General features: G+C 43.5%; 1 protein-coding gene across 10 annotated transcripts in view; it reads left to right on the top strand.

Annotated features, from left to right (window-relative positions):
• FRY (FRY microtubule binding protein) overlaps positions 1 to 19193 on the top strand; it is a 326671-nt gene that overhangs the window by 244906 nt on the left and 62572 nt on the right. For all 10 annotated transcript variants that reach the window (XM_086329430.1, XM_086329429.1, XM_086329431.1 and 7 more), the window contains 7 exons: positions 1766 to 1865; positions 2301 to 2472; positions 7459 to 7715; positions 8475 to 8621; positions 10492 to 10660; positions 11945 to 12035; positions 18301 to 18383. In XM_086329430.1, coding sequence (XP_086185556.1) covers positions 1766 to 1865; positions 2301 to 2472; positions 7459 to 7715; positions 8475 to 8621; positions 10492 to 10660; positions 11945 to 12035; positions 18301 to 18383 — 1019 coding nt within the window. The remainder of the gene's footprint in view (positions 1 to 1765; positions 1866 to 2300; positions 2473 to 7458; positions 7716 to 8474; positions 8622 to 10491; positions 10661 to 11944; positions 12036 to 18300; positions 18384 to 19193) is intronic.

Genomic DNA, 19193 nt, shown 5'->3' with positions numbered 1-19193 from the left:
AGTGAGAATTTAACATCTCTAAGCCTCACAGCCTTGTTGTGAAGATTAAGTCAGAAATCTTGGTAAAGGACTTGGTATGGTAACTCGCACAAAGTCAGCATGTCCTAACATAAACATTACCCACGGCTCATCCCCATCCTCACCACCATCATTTGGGCAGCTTTGCCCAGTTTCTCATCAACCTCGTGCATTTTTGTTCATTTAAAATTATAGTCCTAGAAAAGTAATCATGTTAGAGTGCTAATTGGTAAAACCACTTTGGACAGTAGTATAGCAGCAGTATCTACCAAAATTTTAAGTATGCCCTTGGACCCTGCACGACCTTGTCTAGAAATCTGTTCTAAAGAAATACTTGCCCATTTGGTGTTTGCGAAGTTATCATAGTGAAAAAAATGAAAATAACCTTTAAACATCTGTCAGTGTGTGTCCAAGGCTGGCTTTCCCAGGAAATAGAACCCTGCGGTGGAGATTTGAGTTCAGGAAATTTATTAGGGAATGTGCTTGGGATCAACGTCTGTGAGGAAGTGAGGGAGACAGGACCTAGTAGAGGAAAGCAATCCCACGGGAAGCACTGCTGGGGAGCGTGCATGACCTTGGTCTAGTCGGTTCCCAGAGAAGGATTCAACCAGAGAGATCAGCCTCCAGCATGGTAGCGGGAGGATGGAGCACCTCTGACCTAAAGGGAGGTCTAGGCGGCACAGCATCCATGATAAGAGTGGTTATTTATGGTTTGTCCATAGTATGGAGCAGGGCTTCTCCAATGGCTCAGATGGTCAAGAATCTCCCTGCAGTGCAGGAGACCTGGGTTCGATCCCTAGGTCAGGAAGATCTCCTGGAGAAGGAAATGGCAAGCCACTCCAGTATTCTTGCCTGGGAAATCCCATGGACAGAGCAGCCTGGCGGGCTACAGTCCATAGGGTCACAAAGAGTTGGACGAGACTGAGTGTCAGACCCTTGATACTGTGGAACCCTGTACAGCTGCTGAGAAAACCAAGGTGAGCCTCACTGTCCAGTGAAACGTGGACATGTAGGTAGTATGAGCACATTTAGGTTTAAAATCCTGTGTACTGGGGGAGGGGTATTTTGACATGTATAATCTTTCAAGAAGCTATTCTCTATGCATAGAGCGTACCCCATGTTACCCCTTCCGTGGCCTTGCTAACAATCCCCCGTCTCCTGGTGCTTCAGGACTCAGTTTATTTGTTTCCTCCTTGGAAGAGTGTCTTCTAACCCCAAGTCTGATGTAGTGTCCCTTGTCAGGATTTTTGTATCATCTACAGACAATCCCAGGTTCCTCCTCATAACTAGACTGTATAGTTGTCTCCTTAACTCAACTGTGAGTTTCCTTTAAGAGAGGGCACCAGCCTGACTAACTTAATATCGTCAGTACTTTGCAGTTGTTTGATGTTTGGTGCTCAATACATTTAGATGGATCGAATGAAAATATTTTAAATTAGTGAGCTGCTGAGTTTAGACATATTGTCTTCTGTCTTTTCCTCTTGTTCTTGGTTTTCATCAAAAATCTATTAGCAATAGGTAGACTTATGTGTTCATTGAGCTGATTTGACAATATTCAGTTTTAACCTCAGAGCAGTTTCCCTTCACCTACTAATAAACAGCAGATGGGAACGGTGAAATGGGCTTGGGAATGTCCTTAGTAAGTGTGACTGAGGTCAGTGTGCCATCTAGAATTTTGAGAGGTAGTGATTTGTCAAGGTTACTAGCCAGGCTATCGCATAAACTGTACTGTTTTGTTTTGTTTTAGGAACTATCCCTTTGACATAGTGACGCTGTTAAACCTTGTTCTGTTCAAGGCCTCTGACACCAACAGAGAGATTTATGAAATCTCCATGCAGCTCATGCAGGCACGTATCACTGACTGCAGAGAAACTTCCATACCTGAACACAGAAAATGGAAGTGGTCGTTGATCACTGGATTGCTGTTTATTGATACACATTCATGTATTTCTGCATATCACTGGTGGATATGATGAGTGAGAAAATAATAATTATCTCTAAACTTAGGCAGTAACTGATGCTTTGCCTTTCATACAGTATTAAAATATGCATTCATTAGTTTTATTACAAGACTGTATTCAATATAAATACTCTTGAGATAACCAGCCAATGCTTTTTCATACTGTTTATAACTTGTATATTTCTTTTTTTTATTGTGGACACATGAGAATGGTATAATTTGAACAAGTCATAGCAGAAAACTGGTAACAATATTATCTCAGTTTTACAAATACACATTTTTACATGTGTTTACACGAAGCTACTGTCCTACTTCTTTCTAGATCCTCGAAGCAAAGCTTTTTGTGTACTCGAAGAAAGTAGCCGAACAAAGACCCGGCAGTATCCTGTACGGGACGCACGGCCCGCTGCCACCCCTCTACAGCGTGTCACTGGCCTTCTTGTCGTGCGAGCTGGCCAGGATGTACCCCGAGCTCACTCTTCCTCTCTTCTCAGGTACCGTGCAATAGTCAGTCATGGCATGTGTGATCCTTTCTGCCCTAAGTATTCTTACTCTGAAAATTCTAGTGTTATTGAGAGTCAAAATTATTGATAATAAATTCGTCAATCAAAATTGCATTGGGCTAAGATCAGTTAGCCGAATGCCCAATGCCCAATGGCAACACACTCCAGTGTCCTTGCCTGGAGAATCCCAGGGACGGAGGAGCCTGGTGGGCTGCTGTCTATGGGGTCGCACAGAATCGGACATGACTGAAGAGACTTAGCAGCAGCAGCAAGTTCAGTTATCCCTGGAGTAGGAAATGACCACCTGCTCCAGTTCTCTTGCCTGGAAAATTCCATGGACAGAGGAACCTGGCGGAGTTCAGTCCATGGGGTTACAAAGAGTTGGACACGACTGTGTGACTGAGCACGCATGCAAGTTCAGTTACATATAAAAGTAAATTGTAGAATACCCTTAAATATGAAAGAGTGTGTGTATCTAAAACAGTGTGGGTATAAACAAGCATAGCACAAATATGAGGATGCTTAGATGAGTCATAATCACTATGTATGTAAAACTTTCCCAAGAAATTAAATATGAGTGATATAACCTTATCCCCTGGAGGGGGAAATGGCACCCCACTCCAGTATTCTTGCCTGGGAAATCCCATGGATAGAGAATCCTGGTGGGCCACAGCCCATGGGGTCACAAAGAGTCAGGCACGACTGAGCATGTGCCCGCCCCCCCGCCCCCCCACACACACACACAACTTCTCATACAAGTAATTGCTGTCAGTTGCTTTTTGGTGATGATGTTGATGGAATTTTGCAGCTTGAATGTTGCTACATATATGATTTGTTGAGAGTTTGATTTAGGGCACAAATTTACGAGTAATCTTTGTGAATAATGTTTTGGAAAATCCATTTATTTGAGATAGGTTGGTCACATCCTTGCACTGTAATTGAAACAGTAGGAGGACTCAAGAAAAACCTTTTTGATAAACTAATTTTCTTCTTGGAAAACTAACATTTATTTTTCTTCACTTTGACCAAGATTTGAGTGCTGCCTGTACGCCAGGCACTGTGCTTGGATCCTAGAAATACAGAGGCAAATAAAGCAGTCTCTCCCATCAAAGTTCATTGTCTAGTAATAGAGAAAAATGTACAAGCATATGATTGTGATACAGTGTAGCAAGTGTAATTTTAAAAATTACACTCTGTATGAGATGCACATTCTGTGAGATGGAAGATCAAGAGGTCATCAATCATTGGGTCAAGAATATCAGGAAAGACTTCCCAGAGAAGTTGATGTCTGAGCTGCAGTTTGAAAGAAGAGTAGAAATTTGCAAAGCAGATAAGTAGTTGACATTGCAGTTGGCAAGTGGATTGGCATTACAGGCCAAGGAAATAGCGTATGCATTGGCTTAGAGGTATAAGATAACTTGATGCATTTGCGAGATTATATAGGGGGTTTGGCTAATATAACATGCAGAGAAGGGGGAAAGTTTGAGATGGTTATGGACAGAGAGGCAGAAGTCAACCTTGGAAGGCCTTTATTGTGTTCCTAGGAGTTTGCAGGTCAGAGACTGACGTTCAAGCAAGCTGCTTGGGTTTTGAAAGCCACTCATCAGTTTCAAACAAGAAGAGAGAGGGGTGAGATCAGAGTGAAGTTTTAGAAAGACTCTTCCTGTAGTGCAGTGAATGGATGACAGAACATCCCGTCTAGAGAGAGGAGAGCAGTTGAGAGACAATGACACCAGTCCAAGGAGGATGTGATGAGGACCTGAGCATGAGAGCAGAGGGGGAGACCAGAGTCAAGGGCTATGGGCAGAGCACACGGAGGAAATGCCTGGTGTGTTATCTGGGAGGTAGGGGAGTGGTAACGCCATCTGGAGAGCTGATTCGGGGAGAAGAGGAGGGTCCAGGCGAGGCAGAGATTATGAGCTCACACTCAGATCAGTTTGGGTTATCGGGTTCAGGTATCTGTTGGACACCCTTGTGTATAGAGGGAAAGCCCAGTGGTAGTAGCTCATGGAAGACCATTTAGGACAAAGCCACAGGAATAAATGAGGTCATGAATGGAGAGAGTACAGAGTGAAAGAAAAAAACCTGGACCCCAACTTTTAAGGACCAGGCCAAGGAAGGGTGAGGGAGCAAAGAGGGAAGGGAGGCACGTTTATGGAAAGAGAACACCTAGATGGTGTGTTTCATGGAGACCTAGAGAAGACAGGACTTAGGTAGAGGGAGTGAGTGGTCCACAGCCTCCTACAGAATAGTGAGACCCTGGGGGATAAAGTCTGAAGATAACCCTATGAATTTCACAGTTCGTTGGTAACTGTCTATCATTTCCAGGGAGAAGTAGCAGCAGAAGCCAGACCTTCGGGGCTTGGCTGAGAAAGAAGCAATGAAAGAGAGGATGGGGCTTACAGTGAATGCAGTCAGAGGATGAGCTAGATTTGAGCTTGTTTCAAGGGAGAAGCTGGTAAGAGGAGAGAGTCTGACAATTGGAGAGAGAGAAGAGACATAGTTTAGCAGATTTGACAAGGAAAAAAGCTCATGTAATGAGTTGCAAGCAAGTTCAGCCTTAGTTTCTGTCAAGAATTGACCTTTTGGCTATTTCAACTTATGAGAAATAACTTTTATAAAATGGCATGGAAAAATAAGGAGATTATAATGGAATCCTAGCCTTTGTTTATACTGCCTTTACTATTAAAAACCCCGCGGTGAGATTTTTACTGCCTGTAGTTTCATATGACTTAATTCCTTGTAAGAAGCCAAGCCAGTTATTTAGGTCTTGCCCAAACAGCCAGAAAATGATTTAGCATCCCACTGACATTGTTTTACAGTGTATTTAATTCGTTTCTGGAGAGGTGAATGATGTCTGCATGTCACAGCATTTTTTTTTTTTCTCTTTTCTCTTTAAAACATCTTTACAACTGATCTGAAAGCGTAGGGTATCCCAAACAGAGATCCCTACCCTCTCAGACTTACGACTAACAGACAAGATGTAGTAAACAGCATCAATAAGGAAATTGCTTATAAATTGTATAAACATGAAATTTATAAATACAAACTTGTTTTACATAAATAAGTAATATGATAGAAGGCGATTACTGCTCCAAAAAGTCTATAGATTTTTTATACCACTGTTGAAAGATGACCGTCTTACAATAGTTGTCCCTATGACTGGAAAGACTTATTTCTCTCCCAAGTCCCAGTGGTTTCTGTTGTTTAATCACTAAGTTGTGTTCGACTCTTTGGGACCCGATAGACTATAGTCCCCTAGGCTCCTCTGTCCGTGGGATTTCCCAGGCAAGAATACTGGAGTGGGGCGCCATTTCCTTCTCCAGGGGATCTTCCTGACCTGATGTGAAACTCACATCTCCTTTGTTTGCAGGCAAATTCTTTACCACTGAGCCACCAAGGAACCTCCCCCTGCCCCAGTCCTTTCTAGCAGAGTTTAAATGGTTCTTTTGCCATCAAAGTGCCCCAGATCTTTATAAGCAGAATCATTTTCTTCCATCGAACCCCAAAGGACTCTGTGCCTCTGTTGCGTCATTCGTCACTTTCTACCTGGCCCCAGGGTTATCTGTAGACGCAGCTAGTCTCAGAGCTTCCTTATCAGGAGAGGACCACATCTTTAATCTTTGCTGTCTCCTTGGGGCCTGGAAGAGCATTTTACGCCTAGAAAAGGTTCGGTATATTGGACTAAATAAGTGGTGTGCTTTTATAGGGATCTGAATATGTGTCATGAAAGTCCATAGTTTCAGTCATCACATCCATATAAGTTTGGACATTAAGTCAATTTTGAGATTTTGATCTGTGTGATATATAACAGCATAACATGTCTGACTTGTAGCACAGCATTAAATATACTCTTACTCTTCAAAATACAAGAGTTGTAATTTTAGGAAAAAGGCCAAATCAATTAAAGTCTCTGTTTCGAGGATACAGTGGCTCATCTCCTGGCATCTGTGTTGTTCTGTTGTGTAGCAGGCACGAGCTCTCTAAATGAGATTACATGCCATGCGGGATGGTAACAGATGCATTAGGCCAAGCTTTCTAATGTCCCTTGGGATAAAACGAATTCTTCCGCAAATATTAGAAACAGGAGATGACTTCAGAGCTTGCAGCAGGTATATAAAGCTGTGCTTGGGTTTCTATAGAAAACTTATTCAGATTATAAAACGAAACGCTGCTGCCAGTGAAACAATGCAGAAACGCTATCAGAGGAAGTAATGGTGAGAAGCCTGGCCATACACTTGTACCTTTTGGACTCATTTATTTCATAAGACACAGCGCAGCATCAAGCACACACCTTCCACACAGTTGGCAGTTTTCTCGTGGACACCACAAATGGGACATCACACACTGGGTTTGTTCTTCCTGGAGGGTTGAAGCTTACTTTTTTAACAACTCATGGCTCATGCAAGGCACTTTGTAAAATTTAGGTATAATGGAGAGAATAACAGTCATTATTATGATAATCCTAAGTAAGTGTTAGTCCCTCAGTCTTGTCTGACTCTTTGTGACCCCATGGACTGTATCCTGCCAGGCTCCTCCGTCCATGGAATTCTCCAGACAAGAGTACTGGAGTAGGTAGCCATTCCCTTCTCCAGGGGATCTTCCTGACCCAGGGATCGAACCCGGGTCTCCTGCATTGCAGGCGGATTCTTTACTGTCCGAGCCACCAGGGAAACCCATAATAATCCTAACTGCTGTTTATTAAGAGCCTGCTGGATGACAGGCATATTGTGTCTTTTAATCTTCACAATCAACTAGTGTGGGACCTGATTGGCCCATTTTACAGATGAGGAAACTGAGGAACAGAGAACTCCAGTAACTAACCCATAGCCTCATGCAGCTAGTATGTGGACAAACTGGGATCTGGGCATATGTCCTTCTGATTCCTGTTTTGTCTGCTCCAACGTAGTACTTCCGCTACCTTTTGGTTCAGTCTGATGAAATGACGTGGCTTGCGGTCTCTGCCGTTCTCTGCAGAGGTCAGCCAGCGCTTCCCCACAACGCATCCCAACGGGCGTCAGATCATGCTCACCTACCTGCTGCCCTGGCTGCACAACATCGAGCTGGTGGACAGCAGGCTGCTCCTCCCGGGGTCCAGCCCCAGCAGCCCCGAGGACGAAGCCAAGGACCGCGAGGGAGACGTGACGGCTTCTCAGGGGCTGAAAGGCAGTGGCTGGGGCTCCCCGGAGGCGACGTCCCTGGTGCTGAACAACCTCATGTACATGACGGCCAAGGTAAGCACTGAGGAGCTGCACCTTCCTCACGGGCTCCCGCGTCCCAGGAAACCCGGGGTAAATCAAACCCCAGGAAAGTGGTGCCTGCCATTAACAGTCCCAACAATAGGGTGTGGATGGTGGGGACGGTTGCACAAGTGTGAACGTGCTTCAGGCCACTGAACGGCCCACTTAAAAATGATTACAGTGGGTCACTTCATTATGTGTATTTTAGCACAGTTGTAATCGTGATCCCAGTTATCATCCTTATTATATGATCCTAGCATTTGAATCCAGAGAAGGCAATGGCACCCCACTCCAGTACTCTTGCCTGGAAAATCCCATGGATGGAGGAGCCTGGTAGGCTGCAGTCCATGGGGTCGCTAAGAGTCGGACACAACTGAGCGACTTCACTTTCACTTTTCACTTACATGCGTTTGGAGAAGGAAATGGCAACCCACTCCAGTGTTCTTGCCTGGAGAATCCCAGGGACGGGGAGCCTGATGGGCTGCCGTCTTTGGGGTTGCACAGAGTCGGATACGACTGAAGTGACTTAGCAGCAGCAGCATTTGAATCATCATGTGAATAAGTATTGTGCAGTAGTGAAGTGTGCATTATAAATTCTTGAAAAGTAGCATCTTTGTGATGTGTGGCCATTCTCCCCCTTCTTAACGATTTTGAGATGACTGTGACCCTTGAAATGACTTTTCATCAGACATTTTGCATCCTCACATTTTTCCCACGCATCTTCCGGGCCGGGTTTTATTTTGTCGGTTACAGTATGGGGATGAAGTTCCTGGACCGGAAATGGAAAATGCCTGGAATGCATTAGCCAACAACGAGAAGTGGAGCAACAACCTGCGGATCACCTTGCAGTTCCTGATCAGCCTGTGCGGGGTCAGCAGCGACACGCTCCTCCTGCCCTATGTGAGTGCCCCTCCAAGGCTGGGGTCCTTATTCTGTCTCTGGCTCCATCCACTATTGCAGGTCAGAATGTTATCATCGCACGAGTAGAATAGAGGTGTCAGATTTCGTCAGTCCCGCTCATCTCCTGTGAGCTTTCTAGATGGTACATAAAAGTTCCCTTCTGCCCCCTGCATTGCAAGCTAGCGTCCTCGTGGCGTCTCTGTCATCCCCTTTGTAAGTCTTTGGACCCGGAAACTTTGAAATTAAGGAGTCCACATCCCAGGTGGCACTAGTGGTAAAGAACCCGCCTGCCAATACAGGAGACGTAAGAGACACGGGTTCGATTGCTGGGTGGGGAAGGAGGAGGGCATGGCAAGCCACTCCAGTATTCTTGCCTGGAGAATCCCAGGGACAGGGGAGCCTGGTGGGCTGCAGTCCATGCAGTCCCAAAGAGTGGAGTATGACTGAAGCGACTTAGCAGCAGTAGCATTCTTTTCGTAATTACCTAAATCTTTCTTCTAGAAACATTAGACCCATTATGTAAGAGAAACTAGGTAACACATTATATTATTATTAATAAAAATTGTTCTGTGTTTACATCCTGATGCTCTTAAAACAATAAATATGCAGAATATTCCAGTTTATCTCTTCAAAGATAGGTAGTAAAAGAGAGAAACAAGCAACAGGAAAATCCTAGTGACACGCCCACCGTCCTGTCTGTAGTTAAAGGTGAGGTGATCAGTGAAATGCCTGCGTTGTGAAAACCCTGCACAGTTGGTGTCTTTGCTGGTTGTTTTTCTGAGAGGTTTCATGCCTGCCTGCCCTGCTGTTCTGGGCCGTGTAAGCCTCATTGCCGCTGCTGAGCCTCAGGCTTGAGGGTTGCAGTAATGCAGAGATTTAATCCAGAGTTATTTTTAAAACTTAAAACCATGCAAACAGCTCAAACTCGTCTGTTTCTCTGGTTGAAGGGAGTAACGGGAGACTGAGTTCCTTTTTAAATGAACACAGCTAGCAGTTTTTCTCCCATGGTTTGCATAAATAAAATACTTTGTCAAGATAAGACCTTAGATGGTAAGGTTTGTTTTGTTTTTTTGGAAGATTTTTGTCTTTTTTGTGGACCATTTTTAAAGTCTGTATTGAATTTGTTAGAATGCTGCTTCTGTTTTATGTCTTGGATTTTTGGCCTCAAGGCATGTGGGTTCTTAGTTCCCTGCCCCCACTGGAAGGTGAAGTCTTAACCATTAGACTACCAGGGAGGCCCCCAGATGGCAAGTTTTAAGTTTAGATAGAAGTCGTCTTTAGCCCACAAGTTATCCCAAAAGTAGCTTTTGTAAACTCAGCCATGAGGGAAGGTAAGACTTTTAACAACCCCCTCCTGTCAGGTGTACATGTGAGAAAAGGTGACTTTTGTTTTTGTCTTTAGGTTGAAGATTGGCTTTTAAAAAAAAATGTATTTTCTATTGGAGTTTAGCCAGTTAACAGTATTGTGATAGTTTCAGGTGAACCGCGAAGGGACTCAGCCATGCATACACAGGTATCCATTCTCCGCCAGATGAAGACTCCCCTCCCATCCAGGCTGCCACATAACCCCGAGCAGAGTTCCACGTGCTCCACAGTCGGTCCTTGTTGGTGATGCATTTTAAGCGTAGCAGTGTGTACATATCCATCCCAGCTCCCTAACTGTCCCTTCTTCCCATCCTTCCCCCTCCCCGCCCCCGCCGGGCAGCCGTAATCCAGACCCTTGGCTCGTCCTAGGAGAGAAGGACCGTGAGCGCTTCTGGGAGGTGTCGCAGTCATCAGAATGAACGGGCTACGACCTCTGCTGTCGACAACCTCACATCCCCAGGGGCTGCTCTGGGAAATATCCCTTGTGTTCCGTTTCTCGTCTCAGATCAAGAAGGTGGCCGTCTACCTGTGCCGGAACAACACCATCCAGACCATGGAGGAGCTGCTGTTCGAGCTGCAGCAGACGGAGCCGGTGAACCCCATCGTCCAGCACTGCGACAACCCGCCCTTTTACCGCTTCACAGCCAGCAGCAAGGCCTCGGCGGCGGCTTCCGGTAGGGTCTGGGCAGCTGGGTGGATGCCTTGTCCCGAAACTCTGGGTTTTCCTTCATGTAGAGCATTGAAGGGGTATGAGTAGGTGCTTGCTGCTTATTCTTATTCCTACATATACTGGTATGGCCAAAAAGTTTGTCTGGGTTTTTCCATACCACCTTTTTTGGCCAACCCAATACATTCATCTAAGAGAAGGCTTAAGGATAGCAGAGACTCTTGGCGCCTTGTCTGATTAATGGAATGGTCTTGTAAGGATAACCAACAATCGAGAGCCCAGGACTCATATGCCACAGAGTTTTTTTTTTTTTTTTTTTTTTAAATTAATTAATTTATTTTAATTGGAGGCTAATAACTTTACAATATTGTAGTGGTTTTTGCCATACAGTGACGTGAATCAGCCATGGGTGTACATGTGTTCCCCATCCTGAACCCCCGTCCCACCTCCCTCCCCATCCCATCCCTCAGGGCTGTCCCAGCGCACCAGCCCTGAGCACCCTGTCTCATGCATCGAACCTGGACTGGCGATCTGTTTCACATATGATAATATACATTTTTATTTTAGACTGAGCTTACGGTGGACACTGTAGTCATGGAGGAATCTCACTTCTGGACCCTCCTTCTTGTATCTAATGGGATTCTCTTGGCCGATATTCTCCTAGGTTTGACTAAACTGCCCCCCTCCACCAGTGTTACCACTTTTCAGTTGGCCTCCCAGCATCATTGTATGAAATATATACCACCCTCCTCAAACTCCTTGATGCTGTCTTCCCTTTGCTGCCCTTAACACCATGATTGCCTCCAAACCTGTCTCCTCTTTTGCCTTGGTCTCTTATGCCCTCTTTGTGCCCCAGACCCTGCTGCCTGAGCAGTGATCTCACAGAGACGTGGTGCCCTGGGGATTGGAAGCTCTAGGCATTTGGAATGTTCTAACATTCATTTCATAACTCCTGGAACCAGAAATGCTAGAGCCACTAACGGCAGGACTGGCCACTATAAATAAGCGCATTACCTAAGTAGCCAGGAAGAGAGGGTTTCAAGAATGTTGTAGCCTCACTTTGTAAGAGAGTTGAGGAATTTGGTTTGACTATAATAGATGTCTTGGATTCTTTGCTTCAGTGGTGTGGGCTTGGAAGGTTGTTCAGAGGGTCTGAGATTGTGCAGAAGATGCAAGGAATCTTTCAAACAGGGGATTTTACAGGAAATCCTTTCCTGGAATCACTTAAGACTTGAGCTTGACCCCCACGACAGGCATTTCTTTCTGAGCTGTTCTTTAATCTCATCTACAGGAACCACCTCCAGCAGCAATACAGTCGTTGCCGGCCAGGACAGTTTTCCAGACGCTGAGGAGAGCAAGATACTGAAAGAATCTGATGAGAGGTTGGTGCACAAATTTGGCTTAACATGCAGCTTAACTTTCAGCAATTGTCTATGCAAAGCATTAGTAACATTTGCACGGCTTCATAAATTTCACACACTCATACACAAATCCTTTCTTTTTTAGAAACACAGATTGACTTTCAGACTGCTCTGTGTATCCCTAAAGATAACCATTTCTTCCTGAGCAAAGCCAGAGCAGAGATTAAGAGGGATGTTGTTGTAGTGGCTGAAGCCTATTTACCCCCAGGCTTAATAACAACCACACCTTATTCTGCTCGTGGGCACAGTCCATCTGGAGTTAGAGGGAATAGCCATGTGAAATTTGCAAATCTGGTTCTTAAATAATCCCTTAGAGTAGTCATCTTGAGATGAGTTCTATGACACATCACCGTTCTTCTTTTACCTTTAACCCTGTCACATCTTGGTTAACTAAGTGAAAGTGAAGTCGCTCAGTCGTGTCTGACTCTTTGCGACCCGTGGACTGTAGCCCACCAGGCTCCTCCGTCCATGGGATTCTCCAGGCAAGAGTACTGGAGTGGGGTGCCATTGCCTTCTCCAGGGGATCTTCCCGACCCAGCCATTGAACTCAGGTCTCCCGCATTCCAGGCAGACGCTTTAACCTGTGAGCCACCAGGGAAACCCGGTTAACTAAGAACACTGTCTGAAAGAAACCTTCATGTCCTTCCCCTTAGTTCTTTAACAGTAGTATTTCTCTTATTCATATTTCTGCTTTCACATTGCCCAGGAACTATTCATAAGTAAGCACCATATGGATCACTGTTTACTGCAGTTGAATGTGAAGAGCAGAGAGACAAACCAAAAGAGATAAACAGGCCTTAAATCTGAAAATAAAAATTAAGATGATTCTCATGATGTTGAAAACTTATAAGGCTAAGTGTTTTCTAGTAAAAAGTAATGGGGCACCCTTTCACTTAAATTAATAAAAAAAAAATGAGGTACAGATTCATACTGAAGAAAATTTAGTGGATCACATAATGAAAGTAATGCATTTAGCTTTAAAAGCCCCTGGATGCTTTGTGATTTCATCGTGTGCATGAGAACCCATCAGGTGGAAGTTTTCTGACCCAGGGCTAGAGTTCTGAAAGTTCTTTCTCTAAGTCAGCCACAGCAAATTCCTCAACATGCTGATTACTGGCTGACTGCACTGCCTTAAGGCAAAATGCTCATCGTCTGAGTTTCCCTTCAGATCAAAGGGAATTCACATGTTATTTTTTCATCTGTATTTGCTGGTACCTTCTTTGGAAAACTCCCTAATGGTAAAAAGAAAAAAAAAATCACATATTTCTCTAAAGATATTTCTGTATTCTGGTGGGAGTAAAACATTCTTTATCATTCATTGTATAGTCTGAATTTTTCATCTTAATTATACTGAGGGTAGAAAGGTGATATATTTCCATATATTATCATCTCATTTAAAAGACCCCTTTAGGACCAGAGTCATGGGTGTCCTGCCTAAATCTTTAGTGCTGGCCTTTAAAATGAAGAAGCCAGTTATCACTATAACATTGCAACCAGATAATATCTGAAAGAGGCTTTCTTGTTTATCTCCTGCTTTCCTGCTTTATCACTGTATCCTATTGGCCACTGGGAAGCCCAATGCTACCTACATAGTCATGCATATCTAATTCCTTCATACTGACTATATCTGTGTATCTACCTGTAGGTAGATTAATTGATTATATATATGATCACACCTACATTAATATTTTATCACACAGAATACTGTTGTTACATTAACCCTGTATTTCACCTATACTATTTCTCTAATATAGTCTGTCTTGTCTTTGATGGTGGACTGTGCTCTCAGCCTAAAGCATCTTTATTTTTCTTTGCAGTCTACTTATCACCTTCCTCCCTGTGAGCCTTGTCATGCTGATTTATGGGTACTTGTACACACGTTTGTGTCTCAACCATTACCTTTTCATTCTTAGAAATCAGAGATTATATGGCTCTTAGACATATTTCTATCCTTAATGATTACCCTACTGTGCTGCACATAGTAATCATGTTTTAAAACGTTTATTTAGCATATAAATGAAAATTGGAGAAATGTCACAGCCCTAGAGGTAGATAAGCTGTCCAAACAGCTTCCAGCCCCTTTCTCCCTCCTGCTTGCTGACCCCATTACAGAAGACAGTTATTTACCCTGTTCTTTTCAGTCCTTCTAGACAAAGAGTCTACAGAGATGGTATTGGTCAGAGATACTGATGGTCTGGCTCCGCTGTGACTCAGTTTCTGGGAATACCAGTCGCCTGATTGCACTGTTGAGCTCCAGGGGGCACCATGGACTTGTACAAAGCCACTGTCCTGATGCAGGTTCTTTACAGCTGACGTGACTGAGCAGCAGCAGCAGTGGCTCTTTGATGTAATTCAGAAATATTTAATAATACCATAGCTACTGACAAAAACATTCAGATAGCTTATAATAAAAGAACCATTAAAACCAATATTGTTAGTTGCTCAGTCATGTCCAGCTCTTTGCAACCCCAAGGACTGTAGCCCGCTAGGCTCCTCTGTCCATGGGATTCTCCAGGCAAGTGTAGTGGGTTGCCATTTACTTCTGGAGAGGATCTTCCCGACCCAGGGATCAAACCTAGGTCTCCTACATTGCAGAAAGAGTCTTTTACCATCTGAGCTACAGGGAATCAGGGTAAAAGAATAAGTGTGTGTGTGTGTGTGTGTGTGTGAGTGAGTCACTCACGCATGCCCAGCTCTTCACCACCTTATGGACTGTAGCCCACCAGGCTCCTCTCTCCATGGAATTCTCCAAGCAAGAATACTGGAATGTGTAGCCATTCCCTTCTCCAGGGCATCTTCCCAACTCAGGGATTGAACCCTGATCTCCTGCATTGCAGGTGGATTTTTTACCATTTGAGCCACGCTTTTGAACTGTAGTGTTGAAGAAGATTCTTGAGAGTCCCTGGGACAGCAAGAAGATTAAACCAGTCAATCCTAAAAGAAATCGATCCTGAATATTCATTAGAAGGACTGATGCTGAAGCTCCAGTACTTTGGTCACCTGATGTGAAGAGCCGACTCACTGGAAAAGACCCAGTGCAGCTGGGAAAGGCTGAGGGCAGGAGGAGAAGGGGACGACAGGACGAGATGGTTGGAGGGCATCACTGACTTAATGGACATGAGTTTGAGCAAGCTCTGGGAGATGGTGAAGAACAGGGAAGCCTGGCAGTCCATGGGGTCACAAAGAGTCAAACGTGACTGAGCGACTGAAAAACAGCAACTAAATAAGTACCTTTAGGTTCTAAGAAGTATTTATCATGTAGTTTTTTCAGTTAAACAATAATATGAATACATATTTTTAATTAAAATAACAGTTTGTAAAATATGCAGAAACAAGCCCTGTAAGTATTTTTAATACATCAACCCTTAATAAAAGCCATGAAAGGACTGTTTATAAGGAACTAAAAGCAATAAACCAGCTATATAAGTTTCTGGTGATCTGTGTTAATACAGGAATAGAGATTAGTAATCCACAGAAAGTTGCTTATGTATTAATTTTGAGAAGAATCAGCAAGGGAAAGCTTAGGGAAACACTTCATCTTTCTAGCTTTTCTCTTAGTCGCTTCAGTTGTGTCCGACTCTTTGTGACCTATGGGCTGTAGCCCACCAGGCTCCTCTGTCTGTGGGATTCTTCAGACAAGAATACTGGAGTGGGTGGCCATGTCCTCCTCCAGGGGATCTTCCGTACCCAGGAATTTAACCCATATTTACTGCATCTCCTGCATTGCAAGGAGGTTCTTTACCCCCTGAGCCACCTGGGAAGCCCAGTCTTAGCAGAGTTATTTTTATGATACATTTCTAAGACATGTACTTTTATATTAAAAGACTATTCAGTCTGCTTAATCCTTGAAATTCTTCTAGGATCTAGACCCAAAATTAGTTTCTTCAACCAGGAAAGCAAAGGAACAGATTTTACTCTTGGGAGTCAGTTTTTACTTTTTGTTTTTGCCAAGCATCCACTTCACTGTGCTATGGTTTTGATCTTCTCCAGAATAAGAAATGTGGAAGGGGCTTTCTCCTCCCCTTCATCTTGGCCTCATAAACTCCCCCTAGAAATCCTTTAAAACTGTCTTAAAAAGAAAAGAGACGAATTACCATCCGTTCTATAGCTCTTCCCTGCCCAGCCTTCCTAAAGACGATTGTAAAACCAAGATAAATCACCATCTTGAGTTGCTAGCAGATTTCTGCCTGCTGTGAATCTACAGATGTGGGATTCTTTCATCACCCTGTTTTTCTTCCTTGTTGAATGGTGTCTGGGTTCTGCATGTGCTGTTTATATCTTTGCATTTATCAGCATAAATATGATTGTAGAACTTCTTCAGAAGGTAATAAGTTGGTCACTTTTCCAATTTCATTTAAGGACTAGTCTGATTTAGACAATCACGGGGTCTGATCTGTATGAAACTCAGCAGATGTCTTTTATCTTTTGATAAAAGAAGTTGTGGATTCACAAAGTAATAGCCCAAAAAATGTGAGAATGAAGAATGTTTGAAATACAACGTTACTAGGGAAGATTTCTTGTCAGGACTTTAAAAAAAAAAAAAAAAGCTGCTGCAAATGTCTACAGAGTGAATGAAACCAAAGGCTTTATAGTTGATACACTTCTGAATTCAGCAGTCACATCACTGTGGCAGTGTTCTGAGGTTATACACCTGGGACAAAGTAGCATTTTCATGGCACATCCTGAAAAGGCACTTTTTCCTGAAATTTCCCTCTCTCTCCCTACATTGATGAGGACAGCTGGGACCCTGCACTTTCCCACTTTCAGAGGGAAATAAGAGTATTGGTCTCATATCAATTACAATAGAAAACCTTGTCAATAATACAGACAAACCACGCTTTGTATCATTTTATGTAAAATAAATAAATAGACATACCATTTCACCCTCATTTCCCCTAAGCCACACCCTTGCCTGACTTTATAGATCTTTGGGTGATAAACATGTTATTGATTTGTAAGTCTCTGGTGCCCTGAAAAGGCATTCTAGAAATCCAAGAGTATGATAATTAATACTCTATAGTTAGATGGCATCTCATAGTTTTGGAAACTTTCTCACATCCTTCCTTTTGATTCCTACAACAGCCCCAACAAAATAAATGTTGAAGTGTTGTTATTATTATTTCATTTAGGCAGGTGTGGAAATGGGGTCCCCAAGGAGGTAAAGAACTTGCCCAGGGTCACCGAGCGGGGGAGCGAGAGCTCAGCCTGAGGTCACGCGTCCCCCCTTCTCAGAGGCAGCACAGCCTTGAAAGTGTCCCCACCGTCACCTTCTTTGGCTGATGCTGGGCAAGATGTTTTGCCTCACTCTGTCTGTTTCCTCAGTGACAGAGTAAATGGTGTGTATCCCAAAGATGAGTGAGTGAGATTAAACGAGATAATGCACGTGAAGTTGTTATACTTTGGGGACTTCCCTGGTGGTCCAGTGGTTAAGAATCTGCCTTGCAGTGCAGGAGATGTGGGTTCAGTCCCTGGTCAGTGAACTAAGATCCACATGCCGTGGAACCACTAAGCCCGAGCCCTGCAACTCCTGAGCGCACACGCTCCAGAGCCCCCTTGTACCACAGCTAATGAGTCCAAGCCCTGCAGTGAAAGATGCCATGCCTCATGGTGCAGCAGGAATTCCACATGCTCTAAGACCGGATGCAGCCAAATAAATAAACACTCTTTTAAAAGTTATCCTTCGACCTCTTTTTTTGTTTGTTTGTTTTTGATTACTTCTTAAGCCACAGAAAGACTAGACAGAAAGAGGCCCTCTGATTGTATTATACCTCTACTTGTACCTTTTCCTAAAAACCTTTTAAGGAAAACATTAAAGCTCGTGAAATTCAAAATTTGTTATGAAACTATTTTCGTATGTTTCCGGGTCTGTCTTATTTCACTGATTCAATCTTTCGGCCGTTATTTCTACCATGTGCCAGGTTACCATGTGAATCAAGGATTCGTGTTATTCAGTATCATGCCCGTCTTCTTTCCAAGCAGATGTTATAATTTTCTAGTTGGAGTCACACATATTAGTCTTCAAATGTTTTTCTTTTCAAGGTTTGAACTTGTGCTCCTGAGCAGGAGTGACCACTGACCTGCTTGAGCACAAAGGGAATGTATGGGGTACGCTGTTTACAGTATTCTTTTAGGAAAAGCATCATCAACCGCTAAATAATAGTATTTTTGTGTCTCAGCACATAACACACGTGTCAATATCTCACGATGGCCGTTCTTGTATTTGCAGGTTTAGTAACGTCATCAGAGCCCATACGCGTCTGGAGTCAAGATACAGCAACAGCTCAGGAGGCTCATACGATGAGGATAAAAGTAAGCACTAACAGGCTGAGGGGTTTCAGATGGAGGGCAAATGGTTAGTGAATGCAAAATGAGTATCATGATTATTCTTGTTCTGATCAGTAAAAAGCCCGCAAATAATTAAGTAACCATTTAATCCTGCCATGCAGAGAGTCAGTCTCTTCAAAGTAAAAACAAACCAAACAGTAGATGAATCAGAATTAGGAAGACTTTGAGCTACTACCTAAAACCGTATTTTTGTCTTCTTGGCCCTTTTCCTGGGTGATGCATTTGGCAAAAAGCTAGTACAAGTTTGTCTCTTTGAAAACAAAGATTTCCGTTCAGTTCTCCTGCCTGTCTTGGGAGTGGATTTAACCTTTAAGCTTTGTGAGTCAGCTCACCCAGGATAGATCTGTTTTCATATTTAATTTCTCAGGGACCAAGTGAAAACCATGCCAGACTGGGAGATACGATTGTCCCAGGAATCACACTGTACCTTGGGAAGCTGGAAAAACTGGAAAGATCAACGCGTTCATTGATTTTGTTTAAGTCTCGGACAGGTTGTACGCTTATTGGTCATTGGTCAGGGAGTGGTCTCAGTTACTTGTTCACAAGTTGTAGGAATTCTGGAAACAGAGAACATTCCCAGTGACATATTAGCTGTGTAAGGAAATTGGTAAACTATCTTCTGGAACTTACTTGTTTGGGTGGAAATCATAATATGATATCTCATGAGTTAGATCCAATTTGTAAGTTGGCGCACGGAGCTTTTGTACTGGTTGTTTTGAATTATTTTGTTCTTGTGGGAAATGTGCAGAGTACGGTGAGAGCTAAGTATTTTAG

This window comes from Bos grunniens, chromosome 12, assembly GCF_055505025.1.
Source record: "Bos grunniens cultivar Pamir isolate PY7600 chromosome 12, Bosgru_T2T1.0, whole genome shotgun sequence".
Taxonomy (NCBI): domain Eukaryota; kingdom Metazoa; phylum Chordata; class Mammalia; order Artiodactyla; family Bovidae; genus Bos; species Bos grunniens.
The sequence above is the reverse complement of the archived record's forward strand: the minus strand, read 5'-3'. Positions and strand labels throughout refer to the sequence as shown.